Here is a 20934-nt window from a genome sequence, read left to right as displayed (position 1 = left end):
CAGTATATCATTTAAGAGAAATAGAATAAGAGTTATGTAAGTGTACAAACACATTATAATTCTATTATTATTTCACAATGACAATTATGTTATCATTTCCAGCAGTAAGTAAGACATGCTAAATTAAAAAAGGGTGTCACTCATAATTTAGACACCATTTCCCGGAAAAACAATTGTTTATTTGCAACCATGATTTCTAATTGATTATGCTCACTTAATTACTTTATAAGCATTCAGGGATCGGAAACTGTAATGATGTAGCAAATGTTAAATGTTAATAAATATGAGGATTGCTTGAATATCTGTCTGGTGTGATACGATATGAACTCTATGTCATGGGAACCAAGATTAGCAACACTGCGATGGCAGTCCTGAAGTACAGCAGTAGTATTTCCTACTCAATTATTGGACGGCTGGCTGTTTATATAAATGAGTATCGCTGAGCCTGTTGTTCAGGTGTCGTATTTATGGGAAACAAGCCCTGGAGGTGTTCTTTGAGGTGCGCTGAGTTTTCATTTGAGGTTTGCACCTACTTAACACATAATGAGCTGCTGATTGGTGGGGCAATTGAATGCTGAGAGCTTTAATTAGGTATGAACGATCCTTCTTGACACCTCACTAAATGGCTGTGTCATTTCTGATGAATCTTCATTTAAAAAAAAAAAAAAAAACACCTCAGCCTGTCTGATGATTTACCATAGCGGCACACATAGGGGCCAACTCCCACCGCCCTTATTAGCAAGACGGATTACGCCCGACTCTGTCACATTAACAACATACATGTATGCTAATAGACTTCCTCCATGTGTTCTTATCTGGCAGATAAGAAGCTGGAGATGGTGAAGCCGTCGTGCGCAGGGGCGCTGGTGCTACATACTGAGCAGAAGACGGAGGACAAACGTGTGGTGCGTATTCTCCTCTCACAGTCGTGCCGTGCCGTGCTGTGCCATGTCCACTGACCATGTGGTTGGAAGTTGGTGTGATCATTTCGAATGTTGCTCAGATGTTTAGATAACATATAGACTTATAGGTGGTGCGATGCATTAGGGTCTGGTTATTGCCTTGTATGAAACGGAAATCAAATGGGCTCTCACAAAAGCTCCAAAAATGAAGTAAAAGGTCGGCACACTTGCTCTCACTTGCTTTAGTTCATTAGGAGTCAAGTTACACATCCTAATCAACTAAACCAAGCAAGAGCAAGTGTGCAGACCTTTTACTTCATTTTTGGATCTTAACTTTTTGGCTCCTGCACCTTTATTTGGATGTATGCACTTTTTTCAACTAAATACTCTCCCAAAAGCTGACCTGAAAAGCTCAGTGCAGTGTGAGGTCTAGTTCTGACTCCCCCATCAATATTCCAGTGAAACGAGACTCCCGGTGACTGTATGTTTGTTTGGAGACTTTCATAGCCTTGCCAATTAGAACGTATTTCAAGACATGTGGTATAATTCATTATGTGATAAATGCCAGGCTAGGCCTGTAGCGTAACACTCCTACCCCCACCCGCATGCATGCACGCACGCACTCTCTCTCTCACTCACACACACACACTCTCACTTACTCACTCACTCACACCCTACAGGCTTGCATAGAGAATCACTGATCCAGATGGGATGGTCATGCATCTCTGTTTGTTTGTTTGTTTGTGTGTGTGGGTCTAAACAATTTATCACAAAGTAATCTCCGCTGCTGATTTTTTTCTATTAGCCTTGCACACCATTTGAAAGTAAAAGCTAATTGAAGGCCCAGTCAGCAGACGTGCCTTCTCCAGAAGCACACACAGGAATATCACTCACAACTGCAGAGGTCTCTGCGCATGTTAAATGTCTAATGAATACTCATATGGTTGTTTTTCTTTCCATTTTATGGATTTATGTTTAATTGGAAGCGAAGTATGGAGTCAGATTTTTATATTGGCCAGAGACTGTGTTCAGATGCAGAATGTTTGTCTAATATCAACAACTTTCAAGGGGCCTGTCACACCTTATTGGAGTCATATCATTTCAGACTTGTAGCTTGTAAACCTGTTATTATCTTCGACCCATTTGTTGTCTCCTGAAATCAATAACTGTATGTACAGGAGTGTATAGCTCAATAAATTCAAGCAATATTGGGATCGATCCCAGCAGGACAAAGGGCGTTTTTTTTAATCATCCAGGCAGTATCACTCCTATTTAGTTTATTTCACCTCAACACCATGGGCATTCAGTTGTATCTAAAACATGAAAACTGGGTGAAAGTCAGATGACCCAGATGTTCCATGACAAATACAGCTTGTACTGGCCTGCAAACACGTACCACTAAGGCAAAGCAAACCCCTTTTTAGACTGAGACTCCCAGCACAGCTCAGTCTCACTTGTGTGTTTAACACCTGTCTAAAGGACAAGCCCTTCCAGATCAGCTTGGAGGAGGAGAGTGCCCCTAAAGACCAGCGGCCTGTGGCCTCCACACCTGTTCCTGGATCTCCCTGGTAAGAGCCCGTTTACAACTCAGTGGCTCTTAATTAACTTTTTGTGTGTGTGTGTGTGTGTGTGTGTGTGTGTGTGTGTGTGTGTTTGTGTGTTTGTGTGTTTGTGTGTTTGTGTGTGTGTGTGTGTGTGTGTGTGTGTGTGTGTGTGTGTGTGTGTGTGTGTGTGTGTGTGTGTGTGTGTATGCATGACTAATTCAGCCAAAGACTGCTGTCACAATATTTGGACCTTCCTCCAGATAACAGCTAGGGGGAATGTTTCAGTTAAAGACATACTCAGGATATTGTGGAAACCATAAGGGACTGTTGTAATTCAATTAATGCCATATCACCCCCTCATTACAATAATTTATTGCATTTTTAATTCATGTTGAACTATACAAACATCCCACTGAGCATTTAACTTTGTGCAAAGAGGAACAAAATATGGGGTAATGGCCATTTACTTATTCATGATGTTGTCTTTGGCGCCCAGCGAAATTGTTTTCTTGCACCCGCATTTTTCAGGTGACAAATAATTAATTTTGTATTTTGTAACCACATTTAGTCAAGCTGGTTTGCCAATGCTGAATCATAATGGAACTGTCACAACTCTGAAAGAGACACACGTGCACCAAAAGCACGGATGTGGCAACATTAATCCAGCTGCGGAGGAGTGGTGTGGGAAAAGTGTAAATGAAATGTCACCGTTTGTTTTTCATGGCAGGTATAGAGACATTCCAAAAGAGTTCTTTGATGTGCCGAGCTTGTGAATGCTCCGAGGACGGTGTGTTGTGCTCACGCCAAGAATAAATGTGGAACGGTTGTGGGATAAGCACTCACAGTCAGAGGACTGTAAATCTTCTCAGCAATGTCCTGAGTAATCTGAAAATTAGGAGATCCCCTTGTCTGGCGCCAGTGTGCTAAACTGTAACAGTTTTTTTTTTTGTTGATGCCATTTATATCTGAATAAATAATCCAATCAAGTCCATGCACACTTTTTTTAAGACCTGCGCTTAGAAGAGCTGGATTTACAGTAACCCTGCTATAAGCATCGAGCAGCCGTGTACTTACTCTGAAGGAATAGATTCCTCCATCAATGCAGAGGTCCTTGTGTGGACAGTCCTGTTTTGGGCTGAAATCTTTTCGGGTTTGCCAGGACGGGGGTGGCTGGCCTCCTCGTGGGCACCACTCCAGAGGGCTGTAGGGGGGAGGTTAATACCACACAACCTTGTACCCAGCTGCTATTTGTTACTCTCATCCCCACAATCCTCACACGCAGCAAAGGCCAGCAGAACCAGGGTGATGGGGTTGTGGACACACCGGGGTGATGGGGGGGGGGGGGGGGGGGGGTGGACAGAGTCACTCACTAGACTCGAACCGGGAAGAGTTTATGTGTCAAGAATAGCAATGTCTAGGGTGCCAACTTCATCAGTTGCAGTTCAATTCCAAATCCATTGCAACCGAGTTGACTTGTGATGTTGAAATGACACTGTGCTGTTTTGGTCCTGTCATGTGTTTACGGTGAAATATCTCTGCCCCTGCAGGTGCGTGGTGTGGACAGGTGATGACAGGGTGTTCTTCTTCAATCCCACAATGCAACTGTCAGTCTGGGAGAGGCCTGTAGATTTAAAAGACCGTGGAGATCTTAAGAGGATTATGGAAGATCCCCCCCATAAGCGCAAGAAAGACTCATCATCAAGTACGACCCTTGCAGTGAAATGTACTTTATCATCACCTTGTCAGCCCACAGTCTAGTGGTTGCTGCTGCTGCAGTAGCAGCTTCTTGTATATGAAATGCCATTATATTGACCATGTTGGAATATTTATGAATGCCCAATATTCAATGCAAGCATTTGTCTTTGTGCAAGACAGCAATGCAAATTCATAAAGCTTTCCAACAGTTGACTAAGTATTCTTACAGATTAGCTCATCAGAATTGATCATGTGTGACTGGCTTTGTAAATATTGAATTACTGGAGATCTTGTCGGGAAGTTATTATCCGGCTGACTTGATTTCCCTGAAGGTTGCTCATCTTTATTGATTTAGCCTTTTTGAAGTTACGGGCAGATTACACATTGGTGACCTTAAGCAGGAAGACCGCATAGTTCAAACAATCCATTTTGGCTAAATTAGCTTTATGTTGGCTCTATATTTCTTTCAGAGAGAAATATGCTAAATGTCAAGTGCTGCTTTGAGGATCTGGTCACAGTAATTATCTACATAGTACAAGATGTAACATATGAACATGTTTAAACAGTAGTTCATGTTGAGGTGACTGTCATTTTTATTAACAGAAAATTATGCCAGTTAACTGTTAATATGCTGTAGCCTACTACTTAAGTCAACTCCCAAAGCGTGTCTAGGTATGTGTAACATGAAAAATGATTTAGTAAAGAATGTTTATTATTATTCTTGTTTGTCCCTATTAAGAGCACTGATGATTTAAGGGACAGCAGCAGTGCTCCTGCCTCTTCTCTTCATTGCTTTTATTTGCTGATACATTTCTACTCATCCAGAAAAAGTCTCATTTATAAGCTCGCAGTGCATTGACTGACCATTTATACACTCAGGGTCTCCTTACTCTTTGAAAGACTCTACTCTCCATTGAAACACAAGACAGCTGAATCAAAAATTCATAACTCAGCTTCATTTTTGTAGAATTACACCCACCGATGGCCATGACCATAGATCCAAAATCCAGACTTACTGAAACCTTGATAAAAGTGTAACTATATGAATGAGAAAAATCAGGCATTCTTGGGAGATCTTGGCGAGTGTTGTGTTAAAGCTAAGCTAAATCTGATAATTGCTGGTGTGTAAGGTCCTTAGTGTTTTTTGTGGAACATGAAATACACATGTCCAGCTATACACCTGCCTTCATTATCCTTAAGCTAGTTCATGTTTTATCATTCTTTCATAGTCAGAAAACCCACTTGAATTCGAACATGAATTATGTTTGGAAGAATAGATTTTGTACTCAGAGTCTGTGCTCAGAACCAGGTGAAAAACAATAGTTCTAACCAAGTGGGACCTCCTATTTGATTAAATATCAGAAAGGAATGGTGGGGGAAATTGATTATTAGGATGGTATATTTGCTTACTTGCTTAGATATACAGTACCGTAACTGTAATCATGTAGGTGTACTGATTATTGATCACATGCAACAGTATATGACAATGCCATTAATTTCCATAATCCTGTCTTCTTTTTCATAATCCTGTCTTCTTTTTCATAATCCCGTCTTCTTTTTTTATCAGGGGATGGCTCAAGTTCCCCCTCAGCGGATGATGATGATAATGATGAAGATGAGCACAACTCAAAGACCAAAAGGAACAAGTAAGTGTGTCTGTGTTATCATGTTTAGTATGCTGTGGGTACTGTCCTTTTCCTCAAAGGGAACTTGTGCTTGTTAAGAAATTCATATTATTAGCCAGTCAAAGTCTAAACAGGGCGATTCGACATGCTGTGCAAGTCATAGCCATGCAGACTGCTATTCTAATCAGCTTGGTTCAAAGTGTTTAGCCTTTGTTGTGCTCAAAATTGAGAGACTGCTGTGTTATTGCATGTCTAACAGTTTGACATCATCTGATAGACAAAGAATGTCTTGATCTAATAATATAAATGTATTATATTATTATTTGTTATTATTCATGTTTAATCATTTGTAAAGGATTTTACTATATAAATAAATAGACCTGACTTAATCACGCGTGTTCATGTTTCACTCCATGACATCGTTGTGTTGGAGCGCTCACCCTCAGCTGTCTCAGCTTGGTGTACGATGCACGCCACTTTTTTTCTCACAATGTATAGAGAGGTTTTTTTGTGAAGCTCTGACACTCTGATGTATGTTTTAAAAGCCACATCTTTGAAGTGTGTTGCTTATCTGTTTGAAATCAGTCTAAATATAGTCTATGACAAGGGAAAGAATCTGTGATGTGGAATATGATTATGAACTACATAGCCGCCATGTCCCTTGGTGTTTGGAGAGGTTTAAACTTCGAGCTGGCTTGGTTGCAAAGCATCAATTTTAAAACACTTTATTTATATAACTCACATCATGGAATCTCTCAAATAACATTTGAAATGTTTGAAAGCAAGATCCTGACTTGGTAAATACAGAGTAGAGAAGCTGCTGCAGCATAATCTAATGCATTGCATAATTCAGTCATTGCATCATATGAGTAGGTGCAGTCATATCCAATATTGTTTCAGTTGTCGTGTCTCTGTCTGTTGCTCTCAAAGGGTAGAAGAACCTGAGGACAGTGGGCCGGATGGCACAGACAAGGAACCAGCGACACTCAGTGGAACATCAGCCGCTCACATGGTTCTGCCATTGGAGCTCCGCATAGCACACTTCAGGGACATGCTGCTGGAAAGAGGGGTATGGACCTGTAGATCTGGGCCCTGGAGTCCATGTTGCTCTACCAGGAAAGGAGTACAAATACACATGTCCCCCCCAGTGCTTTTCATGCTGTCTTCCTGTGAAAGATGGAGCCTGTCTGCGGCAAAGACTGATATATATTTCACAGTGGGATCTTAAGAGGGAGGCACGAGTGTGATGTATTTGTTATGACTCATGTCTGTCCTCTTGTGTAGGTGTCAGCGTTCTCTACCTGGGAGAAGGAGCTGCACAAAATTGTGTTTGATCCAAGATACCTCCTTCTGAGCTCAGAGGAACGCAAACAGGTACCGTGACCAGAGCTGTTGCCATTTCAAAGCTGCCAAGACAAATGAGCCTTTATATATCCTGGAGTTCCACTTCAGCTTCTGCTGTTGATGTTTATTTGTCTTATTTAAAGAGGGAAATGTTTTTGCGCTTGTCTCCCTCTTCCGACTAATAGATCTTCGATCAGTTTGTGAAAGCCCGAATAAAGGAGGAACACAAAGAAAGGAAGAGCAAACTGCAGCAGGCGAAAGAAGAATACCGCAAACTCCTTGAAGAGTCAAAGATGACCTCCAGGTACAGTCTCCGGCGTCTGACACATTATGAGGAGAGTGACGAGGCTGGCTGTTCACCTCTGTGGGTGACTCTGTGTATTAATGAGCTTGTTTGGTTACCTCGGGCTGCCCCAGGTGTAGGATGCGCTCAGTTCTCTGCCTTCTGAAAGAATTATTCAATAACCTGTGCGTTTAATGATGTATTTTTCATAGTGTTTAGGGCCAAAGACATTGTTGGCTGTGTTATTTTACAAAAATCTGCCTTTTTTCAAGGATTGTTGACTGAAAATACAAGGTTAATCGGGAAATATATACAACAGAATGCGTTTTGTCTCAATTGGGACTAACTTTTCTTTTATTGTAGTCTGAACTTTTAAGGGTAATAGAACTACACAGTCCATTGATCGTAAGCACTCAGTCGTTACATCACTAAAGCATGATGCTGGGTCTGCTGTAAATGCCACATCATTGCAGCAGTTTAACCCAGAATAGGAGGCTATATTGGGGGAACTGTAGCAGAAGATAAGGCAGCATTAGCGGTAGCATGGCTTTTTCTTTTATCCTATCCCTTGTGCAAAGTTCCCACAGCGCCTAAGAGGAAAATAGCTTTCTCACCCTTACATCTCAGTGGCACTCTCTTCTCTCGGCGTTCGCAGACATAAAAGTAATCAGTGTCAGAACACAAGCCTGTCCGCTGTAGTGCAGCTCAAGTGTACAATGCGGCGCGCGACCTTGGGTGACCTTTCTCAGGGTGAAACAGTAAGGCTCCGATGGCTCGCTCACATCTCCCGCATCTGCATGGCTGTTCTTTTTATTTCTGCTCAGTAAAAATAATAATAATAAAAAACACTGTTCACCCCACAGGTCAACCTTCAAAGAGTTCTCGGAGAAGTACGGCAGAGACCAGCGTTTTAAACAAGTGCTGAAGAAGAAGGACCAGGAGCTCTTCTTCAACCAGTTTGTCAATGCACTGAAGAAGCGCGATAAGGAGAACCGCATGAGGCTGAGGAAGATGAGATGAGGAAGCACAAGCTCCGCCAGGCATTCAGCTGAGCCATACAGATTACTGTGAGAGACAACCGACCACCTTAGGTAAACAAACAGACAGACAATACATCCATGGCTCACATCACTCCTAATAGACGAGCATGCTGGGAAGGCTAACGTTATGGAGCTAGCGCTATGCTCCAGCTCTGTGCTATGTGCTCTGGGACCTGGGAGTATGGTGCGTTTGTCCTGACACAATGAACGAACTCTCAGTGATCAGATATGTTTCATATTGAAGCTCTAATGAACATCAGTATTTCTCTTGTTTGAGTCATTGTGACAGACATGGATATTTGGCTGTTCCTTGGTTCTTTATGCATTTGTATAAGGCCCATACATGGATTTGTGTGTGCACCCCTAATTGTGTACTTGACATAAGTGTGTGCAGGCTCTGTCACATCACGGTGGATGTAGCCTGGTGCAGAAACCCAAAGGAGAAGTGTTAAAGTTTAAGTGTTGGACCTGGCCTTGAATAGGTAGTCCTGAAGAGTTCTTTGAAATGTTGTGCATCGATGAGTTTTCCAAATGTTGTCTGAAAAAAAGTGCATTGTTGCTAAAGTGTCATATTGTAAACAGAAATGTATTTTGGGATTACTAAATAAAGTCATGTAAATGCATATGTGTCTTTCAAATCAATGTATGTTTAAATGAATCAATGGTGTACATTAAAGATGTAAATGTTGTAAAGGAAGGCTGTTTTACTGTTTTAAAATATTGACTTGATGATTTGATGGTAAGATAAGCTGTCTTGTTTCTTTCTCCTTTTTATTTTTAAATTAAATCAAAGCCTTTTGTGTACTGTTGTGTTGATTCATTAAATGAACAGTATCACCTTTGATAAGTCTTATGGCAAGTACAATTTAAACTGACATTATTACAACATAACAATTATTAACAACACTTTTAACACTTTGTTCATGTAATATTCAGATAAGTACAAACCACTTTAATAGCACTTACTATGCTTGTTCATACTATCATGCTATTAAAATCTTAAATCCTATTACCTGGTAATGCCATGTGCTCATTGGGTATACCAGTTATAGAACAGTTATAATTGATTTATAAACTATCAAAATGTGGTGCCCAAGTGTAGCCTATTTATATTTAGCACAATTTGTAGTATACAGTGCAGTAAAGTGTCATTTGTCCGCATGTGTAGAAGGTCTCTTCTGCAGAAAGCTTGCACTTTGTTAAAGTTCACATTTCAGGATTTTAACGACAAACCGTTTTCATTGTGACTGCTTCTGAAGTCAGCTGTCAAACCTTAAACAGCACTGGTCAGGGAGCAGACATTTAATCTCTAAAGTTTGGCAATAATCCCTGCTGATCTCCTTTCTGCTTTTCAAATCGCTGGGTACCAGTGTAAGGCTTATCATCTTAAATGTGCTGTCTGCTGTCTCAGAAGACTATACTGTAAGTCACTTTGGATAAAAGGATCAGATAAGTAACTCAATTAAGAATAAAAAAACAAATAAACAAGCTGTTATACTGAAATCTTCTAAAAGCCATTTAAACATTCATCACAAATTCGGCAAAAAAATAAATGGAAAAAATTATTTTGCAAGCATTTTGCAAAATAGTGTTAGAATAATTACAATTGTGCTCACAACTGATGAACAAAACATATGTTACAATCATATTTGGCAGTCATCATGAGAGAGTTTGTGTATACCATAGCGGACATTAGAGGGACATACAGTACGGTTTACTCTCAGCACAACTTAAGTGTGGTTATTACATCATCATCGCACAAACACAGAACAGAGATTGAGTCTGGAAAGGACAGTATGGTTTCAAGATAGTGGTCATTGACCGTGAGATTGGTCCAACCCCTGATGTCCTGCCACATGCCCATGACTCTGAATATTGTAATTAACGTCAAACTTTTTATTCTTGATACTGGCAGGCTACTTTGGGCAGGTAACTGAAGCATTGTGTTCGCTTAGCGTCTGCTGCTACAATTAGCTTCCACTGTAATCAATGCAGACATGATAGCGGCGCGCTTCAGTTGTGAACCTGGTGTAGCCCAGGTGTTGAGGTTAATGTCTCCAAATGTTATATCAGTGTTTTTTTAAACTGCCTATGTATCTCCAAAGCAAAGTTGTGAGTGTGTATGTGAGCTGTGTAGGCTATGTAGATCCAAACAGTATTAAAGAAAAACAAACTGGGAGTGGGAGCAAACTGTCTCACTAGTATCATAGATGTTGAGGTAGGCATATTATGTTTTTATTTTGATATTCAGGGAGTTGGTCTGTGAGTTTTTATTGCTTAAGTCGTTCTCTCTCTTAAAAAGTTTGAGGAACACTGCCAATACCATATTGGAATTTACAGTAGTGGTTCACTTATTTGTCTGAGTCAAGTATCATTTTGTTCTTCAGTGTTCTGTTGGTTACCAAACCCCAGGTGCAGTGTAATCCAGTGCCTGATATTTCTCTAAGGCCGATACTGTAATATAATTCTAGCACTAATGTGATTTTTCAGTGGTGAACATTCATCACCAAACTTCTTGGCAGAGTTTTTTTTCCCCAAGTTAAATTCTGCTTTGAAGTGTTTGATGGAAATTTCATCTTTACTGTAATTGTTGCACACATTCTTACCTTGCTTCAGGCTGTGTTAGGTGTGCACGAATATCTGAGAAAAAGGTCAGACAGGACTCAAGAATAGGAGCTAAAGGTGTTAATTTCTCAACCTCTACACCGGGAGTAGCTGCCAGTGATGCGCGGGCTGATCCGAATCGAGCGGGTATGGGTCAAGAAAAAATATTTTTTATGATATTCGGGTCATGTTTGGTCGGGTCGGTAAAAAAAAATATGCCTTTAATTTTTTGTCATTTATATCGTACATAATTGTCTTTAGAAGAGAAAGACATAATTTGCAGCATTCCCACTGAAACGCAAGTCTATCACCCACATTTTGTCACGAACATGTAGAAATGCACTTGTTGTTTCTGCGTAGACAGACCCTCGGCTACACTTGACATGCAGTTGTGTTCTGTTCTCATAGCATATGCTTTCTCTGTCTATGATCTGCAGCTTTTTTCTTTAACTGCTGGCCTCCTCCACAGAAAATTTGGCTACTGAGCAGCAAAGTTGCCGATGCAATGCGTGCTTCTCAAGTCTGATCATTTGCAGCAAGATCGAATGGTAGCCTATTATGGAAAGAAAAATAAACTAAACGTTTCCCAAATCAGGAAATACTTCTTAATTCAATGTCATCAATGTCATCAAGGCATAGCCTACAATATGAGCATGCAATGTGCGTCCTTGCACAACTTATAAAGTGGCTCGTTGGAAAGCCCCACGTCTGCTGTTTCGTGCAATAAAGGTTTCATCTCGCTGCAATTTAATCGCGGAGCAATGACGCACTCAATCGGGCTCTATGGGTTTTGGTTTTTGTTTTGGTCCATTGATGAAGACGTTAATAAAGAGTTTCTTAATAATATTCTATGCCTGCATTTCATGCTTGGGAGAGCTTCAAGGCATTCATGTGAGGAACGGCTGAAACAGAATTTGTATAGGAAAATCCTTAGGCTAATTGTTCAATGTTGAGTCAAATAGCCTAATTTTTGGATGAATGCTGACACGGAACAAAAAAAAGTTAGACTAAATGCATGTTTCCCAAGTTCTGAGCAATTATAGGCTATATATAATTAGGCAATATATATTATTGTTTTACATGCATATGAGATACCAGTTTGACGCTACGACTAAGTTAGACTACTTTTTACAATAAGCGGGTCGGGAAGCGCGTCGGGTTCAGTATTTCAATAATTATTTTTTTGCGGTCCGAGTTGCGGTCGGGTTAGTTGTAAACGGTGGGGCGGGGCGGGTCGTTCAGACACGTACCCGCGCATCACTGTTAGCTGCTGAAATTCGTCTTTAAGGTATCTTTAAATATTCTTGGCCTCTGTTGGTGTGGCAAGAGCAGTATGGAAGTACTGTAGCTATGGGCCAATCACTGTAAACTGACTACACCACCCTGGGCCCAGTACCCAGAGATGGCTTTGAGAGAATTCCCAATGGAACACACATTATCCACACAGGTTTGAATGTACCTAGCAGAAGACATACTGTACATTTCACTTTATTGATTGAGAAAAAAAAGAGTGAGGAAAGGGAAGTCCTGCAGCAAAAGACCAGAAAAGACCCACAGGGGTTTGAAAAAACAAAAAACAAAATATGAATTATTTCCATTTAGAGGGGGTGCTGTGGTGCAGCAGGCTACAGTGCTCATACTACATCTGGGTCCAAATGCCCAGGAGGTGGTTTTGAGTCCGGCCCGGGTAATTTCCCCATCTCTCTCTCCAACTCACTTCCTGTCAATCTCTTTACTGTCCTGTCACAATAAAGGCAAAAGGGCCCAACAAATATACTTAAAAAATAGAAATATGAATTATTTCTATTTAGATAGCCTTTATTAATTATAATATAAAAAATATAGTTCTAAAATATAGCATGACACTGGAGCTGCTTATATCGTGGGGCCAGAACTCCACAGGGAAGATAGACAGAAGAGATAGGCAGTGAGACTATCGCCCCAGCGAGACTGGGGCTTACTTTGAGGGAGGCAGGCTAACTGGAGGTGTGTTCTAGGATCCACAACATTGTACATGCATACACACTGCAAGAGAGTGACTCACCAGTGAAACAGCAGCCTGCAGCAAGCAGTGCTCTGAGTAAACGGCAAACGTGCAGCTACAGGGTACCACCACCAGGAAACGTTCTTCCTCAAAGAGAAACCTCACGCACGCCTGCTAAACAAACAAACACAATTACAGCACCGCAGGAGATTATAGACCAAGGCAGATGCCACACTTACTGTATGTAGGCAAGAAACAAAAGGGGGAAAGGAAATCAACAATCACAAAAGTTGATTAAACTGAGCATTTTAACAATGTTGCAACCCCAATGCCACTTCCTACCTGGGTTATTTTTACTGTTGGATCAGTAATCCGTGTGAATGAATGCGTAGCATCTGCCTCACACCATTAGTTAGCGGAGCAGGCCGATGAGAGAAATCAAGACAGAAGAAGAACAGACAGGCAGCACTCACTGGCGACACGTGGCAAGACACTTCATTTACACTTCAGGCTACAGTAACTCGGATTTGTTTCACACATCCAGGCTGAACTTTGTTACCTAAGGAATGGCAATCAGCGTTTTCACTCTTGCTGTTATATAAACATGACCATATTCTAAGGATGTCTCAGGTCAAGCATGTTGACATTTCCTTTTTCTTTAAGGGTAGTTAATTGGACATTCACACAGTGTTCAACTTCTGAGATCAGAAGATTCCTCACTCGTCTGATGTGAAGATCTGAGGATCATGATCATTCATGGACATTTAACAAAGGAGATGAAAAGCTTATGATCATTTAAAAGGTTCAGCTGCTGACAGCTTAGGGTTTTGGTGAATATCTAGCCTCAAAACCATAATATTACAGAGGTATTGTTTATTTTCTGGGTTTTACAACATACATAAATGTGAAAGCACTTTTGTACTCTGGATGTTTATGTCTGCAACTCTGTAATGAGATATTAACTATATAAGTAAACCTGCGAAGTATAATACAGTAAAAGTATGTTGCTGCTTTGTGTTGCTATAATGTCTTGTGAGTGCACTCATCCAACCTTGATTTGGATTAAGAATGTTTTGAGTTTAGTAATAGAAGGGAAAGCAAAGATGCTGCTCATATAAAAAGCATTTTGTGCAAAAACGTAACAAGGCAGGGGAGAGTTTAGGATGTCTCTCTCTCTCTCTCTCTCTCTCTCACACACACACACACATACACACACACACACACACACTCACACACACACACACACACACACACACACACACACACACACACACACACACACACACACACACACACACACACACACACACACACACACACACACACAGTGAAAAGTTTGGTGTACATTGTTCAACTGCAACAGAATAATTGCTTATTTCTTTCACATGTAGATGACAATGTACAGTATATATGGAATACTATATTCATCGATAGAACTCTGTATTTGTATTTTGCTCCCAGTGTGTGATGGATTTGTTTCCAAAATCTAAAAAAGGCTTCAGAAGTGTTAAAATTATTCATACATGAAGGTTCATAGGATACTTAGTGGTCGGCAGAAACTAATGGAGACCCTTTCAAGATCATTACAGATTAATAACCTTCTTATGTAATTGTCCATGATTTATAATAGTCATGATTCAGCCAAAGCTACCACAGTGGGACTTACTGGGATCCATGCCGAGTCGGTTAAAAATAGCTGCATTTATGGTCTCTATTGTTATTTCAGTCTCAAAAGGTTTTGAGGAAAACTTCAGGTGACATGTCTGGAGGGCATGTGGTCATCTCCCACTGGGACAGGAAAATCATTCCAACAGCTAAAAGCATCTGGTAAGCTTTTAGGTATGACTGAAAGCCAAAGTATTTCTTTTATTATTAGATGAGCCAGTCATGTTTTGTCAATTTCAGTTTCTCAATGGTTTCTCACAGCCCACTTTACACCTTACCACACCTATGCTTGTGACCAATGGTGGTATTGTGGCTTTATACCATTCTCTGACCTTAATCTTTTTAAGGTTATAAAAATGTCCTCAAATTGCAAATAATGATTTTGTTTTGCAGCTCCACTTCCTGCTGTCTGAGGTTTAAAACTGTGACTGATCTTATCATTTACAAACCTTTTATGTACCTTGCTCAGTTTTCAACAGTCCTTATCCCACTATTCTGATTTCACTCTGTCTGTAAAACTTTCACCTCTGCTGTAGAAGGTTGCCTGTTTGGCAAACATGCCCAAAACAGGTCCTGTTTAAAGTACATACATCGTTTTGAGTTATCAAATATGTGCTATACAGAATCCTAATTCAAGGAAAGAATTTGAGCCACTTACCTCTTGGTTTGCTTTCTCCTTGTAATGAAGAGCTCCGTGAAATGAGGGCTTGAGTGCACAAACTAGTGAGATATTGGGGTTTGGAGTCCGCCTGGCTGCACGCCGTCCACCAGATGACTTTTCTGATAGCAAGCCTATTCTATTTCAATCACTCCTAATAGCAAGTGATACACAATTGGCCCTGTAAATCTAATCCATTTATCTCATTATGTGTTCCTATTACTGCACAGGCTGAGGAGAATTGACATTCATAAACAGTGAAATGCCAAAGCACTATGTATTAGAGCAGCGATTTGCTGCCATTTTCCGCATGCATTTGAGTTCGATTTTCCCATTGTGTGCCTGAATAGCATGTAGATTTCCATGGCCATGAATGTGCAGGTATGTTTGAGTGGGAGCACGTTCCTGATGGAGCTCGGTACTTCCTGCAGCCAGCACCGGAGGAAGGAAGTGATTGGCTCATTCACCACTGAGGAGAAGTAAACAAGTATTTTCCATCACTGCCACCCCTTGCAACCACAGTCATAAATAAATGTAGGAGCTCCAGTCTCTGCTGCTTTGGCGGATTACGGATGCACCCTCAAATGAGCCTGGAGGTGAGAGGCTCCCTTCACAACAGCCAGAGAACCCCGAGCACTCACCTTCCAGTCTTTCTCCTCAAGATGACTCATGGAGCTACCTTCCAAACACACACTGGGATGCAGCTACATCAAGAGAGACCTCTGCTAATCCATATCCAACACATGGGCCTGCTGCTGCTGGAGCACGAGTGGGTTGCTCTGATACATGAGGATTTCCATGAGACCCCCCTCAGACAGGCTACATCTAAACTATGAGCTGTGTTGTTTAAATAGGATGCCAGAAGAAGCATGCGCTTATGCTCAGTGGTATTACTGTGTAGGCTAAACAACATGGCACTGAAGTCGCAGCTCAAAGGTTTGAAGTGGTATAAGGAGTGCACATGGCTGATGCTTATGAGGTGCTTCTCAACACATTTACAGAATCTTGGTGCATGATTCAGACAGTGGGTTGTGTTGCAGTCCACAATTGCACTAAGCCCAACCCGGAATATCATACCAATGATCAAGTTCAGTTTTTGGACCTTTTTCAGGCAGAGACACACCCTATTCTGCTATGCAGTTTTAAGTTAAGACAGAACAAAGCCCAGTAAAAAGAGGCAAGACAAGAGATGAAACTTTGATGGTTTTGTCTGCAGCCATAGATCACTGGCATCTGCATGTCATAGCAGAGACACACAATAGTGAAGAAGGGGAATGATTTAACACTAAGCATCAAGAGGAAAATCTGTCAGGTGAATGCACTTCTAGACTAAGGCTTTCAAAGTTTCTCACCTTTTATAAAGTAATGGTGAAATAAAATATCCCTGCTGAAAAAACCAGCCTGACCAGCTAAAGGTGGTTTGCTGGTTGACCAGCTTGTTAACCAGCTTATTTGACCACCCTTTGATGGTTAACCAGCTAGACCAGCAAAACTCTCGCGAAAACACACCTTCAGCTGGTTTACCCAGTTTATGATGGTAATTCAGCTGGTTTTGATTGTCGTACCACCTTAAGCTGGTCATTTTAGTTGGTGTTGCTGGTCTACATTGCTGGTTTTTACTGGCCACGCCAGCTTATGTTGGTTATTCTAGAAAACCAGCTTGACCATCTTTGTCAAGCTGGACAGGCTGGTCACCAGCTGTATCCCAAACGACAGGCTGGTCACACCAGCATGACCAGCTTCCTCAGATGGTCACGCCAGCATGTCTAGCTGGTGGCCTAACCAGCTACACCAGCAAAGACCAGCAATAATAACTGTGTTTTGGGCAAAGACCAGCTAAAACCAGCTAAAACCAGCTACCAGCCTAAGCTGGTTTCTTGCTGTTTTTTTCAGCAGGGATGGTTTCTTACCCAAGGTTACGGTGTGCTGTCTGCGTCCATCCACAATACACCACACCATGGCAGAGTTATCCAAAAACTGGATGTGATATGAGTGGGAGGTCAGAGGTGGGCACTGCCCAGACAGGGGAAAGCCCAGACCACTGAGGTGCTCCTGCACTGTCCAGTAGAGTCCGAAGTTACACATACTCAGTTTGAGTGTATTTGTTTGATCGTTGATCAGTGCAAATAGTATGAGAACTATTAGCCACTCTGTGTTAAAAGGCGTTCCAGTAACTCACAGATGCACTGCTGTTCTTTAGAACGGGGTGAGGACACACCAGGAAGTTTAGATCACACTAAAATGTTTAGTTCACACCTACAGAACATGCATAAAAGTCTGAAAAGAGGACTGTATGGGGACCAAAAATGTCCCCCAAAAATGGCCTTTTCTAAGTATGGCCCTTCAACCTACCCTGGTCCATTAGAACAGTAAGTAAGGCACCAAGCTTTTCATCGCCACATGTGAAAAGGACATTTTTGACATCATTTGTTTGCTAGTTCTCGAGAAAAGACACAGACATTTCTCTCATTTCACAGTCCCCTGCTTCACTCCTTCCCAAAAATGTGAATGCAAAGACTTCAGTAGAAATTGGAGTGACTGTTCTGCTCTGACATCTCCGCAAGCAGAAAGGGCTTTAACAAGAGACTGCTGCTCTTAGCAGTATCAGTGGGAGCTGATCCAAAGTCAAAATCCAAACAGCCTTTTTTCGCCTCTCTTCCCTCCTTTCCATTCTTGAATGTGGGCAGAAGATGGGGGCAGGGGGCTCTGACTGTCACCTTGACATCCACAGTAAACCATCCATTAGGTCCTTTTTGCCCAGCAGGGACTGCAGAATGTTTGGAGGGACTTTTCCAGGCTCTCATATTTTGTCTGCATTCACATACAATAGATTTTTTTTATTATTTTGTTTCGTTTCTCCTCAGTTTGGTCATTTTAGTTGGTTCAACTTTGGTGAGACTTAGTTACTACAGCTTGGGACCTTGTGAGCAGGCCTTGCAATGATTAGTGATCTTAAATAGTTTAAATAGCAACAACAACCATTTTGAAACCTATAATTGGCCAGTGATGTTTAGGCCTTGTATTCTCCTCAACCAGTGAAATGCAGAGAGATTCTGAATAAATTGACTAAATCTCATGCAAAGCTATCAATCTATCAGTAAAAATGTGTCTTTGTACGACTTCTCTGTGTTGTATGTCTGTAAGTGTTAGAAACTATGTGTTTTAAGATTGCTGCTGCCTGTCTTGGCCAGGTCTCCCTTGTAAAAGAGGTTTTTAATCTCGATGGGATTCTAACCTGGTTAAATAAAGGTTAAATAATGAGAGGCCTTTAGAAATGTGCTGCCCATGATTAGCAATAGGCCTACAGTGATACAATAACAGCAGATATGTTCCACTCTGAAATTCTAGCAGTGCCCAACTTCACTGTGAGGCTGTGAGTAAGATCTATCTGACTAAGGTGATTGAAAAGCAGCCTGGCAGTTGTCATGAACAACAGTTTCAGATAGAGGGCAGCTGGACTGCTAGAGATTTTGGGAACACTTTACTTGCGTTTGGCTTTATAAGACTGACTGTCAGAAACACATTATGGCAGATGTCAAACACATACCATGACAGCTGAATGGTTTGCCAAAGACTTCATATCATTGTAAGTTGTTACCATGTCTCTCCAAATTCTATATGCCATAAGAGCTTAATGTCACATGCGTAAGCTGTCATATACAGTCATGACAGTCATATATCATGGAGACACAATACTGTTATGTCAGTGGACACTGACAGATATGGCTATGACAGGTCTTTTGAGGTCAGGGTCATCCTTTGGATGAACATTGAATGGCTGGGTTAGAATACATGATTTTTTTTTGTCTTCCACAAGGATCTTTTAGGATTGACCATGTCAGACTACTATGTAATCATAGAACCATAAATTCTTGCTGTGTCTTGGACACATTACAAGATGATGTACACTCTTTAAAGCTGCCGTCGGCAAGCCTTCAAAATTCCGAGTCTAAAGTCGGAAAATTCAAACTGATACAACTTTCAGATCCCTCCCCCAAACTCTCCAAGCTCCAAACTGCCCCCCAAACCCCTCCCCCTCTGTAGACGAGGTTGTTTACGTGAGCAGCAGAGTAGCAGCAGTTGGATAGCAGCGTGCACAAGCTGTGACTGACAGGTAGCGATTCCTCCCCCCTAACGTGATTGCTTAAACTAAACCGGGAGCGCTCATTTTTCCGAGCACGATTACAGGCTTGAGAGGGAGCTAGAGAATTCACGATTTTTCCTAAACAGCCTATTTAATAGTCTACTTCCGGAATCCCATGACAGTTCAAGCTAATATGACTAAAAAAATGCTGCCGACGGCAGCTTTAAACAAATATGTTGTTCCTATCTGGACACAGTGATGTCTTTAAAAACATTGTTGTGTTGTTTACAATGGAAGTTGTATTATTTTTAACTCATATTCTGTAACAAATAAAAAAAAGTAAACAGTACAAACTTTGTTGTCCCTATCTGGACACAGCTTGTTTTCAACACATCAGTTTTAAGAGTGTAGCTTATCGTTCACATTGTGTGTTGTCATAGTGTCAGTGTCAACTGTCAGTGTCAGTGTCAACTAGTGTCGTAGATGATTCCCCATATTCTGACACTCTAGGCTTTTTTTTTGTGGTGTTGTAACGTGGCAGACAATAACCCACTGGTCATTGAATACTGTATGTCACGCTACAAGACCCGCTTCTCCTTTGCCGTCATTCCCTACCTTTTATATTCAAGCAAGACGCTGGAAATCTATCAATTTCAACAAAATTGTGGCAAAATCTGCCTTAGACTGTGTAATCTGACAGGAACAAGAAATGATATGCTGCAATGCAGAATTACTTCAGTTGCTTCATCACTTTGTCCTCACAAGTGCTGTATAGATATAAAAAAACATCTCTAATGATAAACATATAGATGTAAACCCTAACAGTCCACTCCACCATGATCAAGAAGGAAAGATTTGAACTTTGAATAAAAAGACTTTAAGACTAAAAAGAGACCATATAGGTGATTTAACTTTACGATCCTTTGAAGAACTGGGTGATGCTAGACTACACTGAGGTTAAAACATGAAGTGGCTGCTTCATTCAGTGAGCGACAGCCAATAAAGATTGTAAACAGTAGCTCATATAGAGTTGCTGTTGCACCCCCAGGGGAGACTACAACAATCTTCTGTCAATAGTGTGCAGTCGTCGGGCAGATGCACAGAGACAGGCTGTTTTTCCTCAAACACATTGACGAGAGACACATGGACATACAGCACAGCTTGTCATATGATGAAATGGCTACCATGCCACATACATTTCACATATTTGACATGATTTCTGCACTTCGTTCGTTGGGGTTGTGTGAGGAGCACTGGTAGACAATTTCTCCGCAGTTCGGATTTATTTGTGATAACAGCAGCATGATACTGCATGAATCCACTTAGGATCTTGTATTTCTTTAAAAGCTCAGTTTGTACTCCAAAGAGACCATGAGCTATGAATGTGAATGTCAGACGTAAGTAAGGATTCTGAGAATAAGAGGGCTATGCTTGATGTAATACCCTTGAAAAAGTTTAATTGTACATATTAGTCTGTTGTCAAATTCATTATGTGGGTCATGGTGT

The 20934-nt window shown here is 41.1% G+C and overlaps 1 protein-coding gene across 1 annotated transcript in view; it reads left to right on the top strand.

Moving 5' to 3' along the window:
* Positions 1-9205, top strand: part of tcerg1l (transcription elongation regulator 1 like) — a 56098-nt gene extending 46893 nt beyond the window's left edge. The window contains exons 7-14 of the mRNA XM_062526428.1: positions 823-905; positions 2382-2470; positions 3994-4148; positions 5709-5787; positions 6697-6835; positions 7051-7140; positions 7296-7414; positions 8257-9205. Of these exons, the coding sequence (XP_062382412.1) occupies positions 823-905; positions 2382-2470; positions 3994-4148; positions 5709-5787; positions 6697-6835; positions 7051-7140; positions 7296-7414; positions 8257-8413 (911 nt within the window). The 3' untranslated portion in view covers positions 8414-9205. The remainder of the gene's footprint in view (positions 1-822; positions 906-2381; positions 2471-3993; positions 4149-5708; positions 5788-6696; positions 6836-7050; positions 7141-7295; positions 7415-8256) is intronic.
* The last annotated feature ends 11729 nt before the right edge of the window (positions 9206-20934 follow it).

This window comes from Sardina pilchardus, chromosome 22 (genome assembly GCF_963854185.1).
Source record: "Sardina pilchardus chromosome 22, fSarPil1.1, whole genome shotgun sequence".
NCBI classification, from domain to species: domain Eukaryota; kingdom Metazoa; phylum Chordata; class Actinopteri; order Clupeiformes; family Clupeidae; genus Sardina; species Sardina pilchardus.
This window is presented reverse-complemented; position numbering and strand designations above follow the sequence as displayed.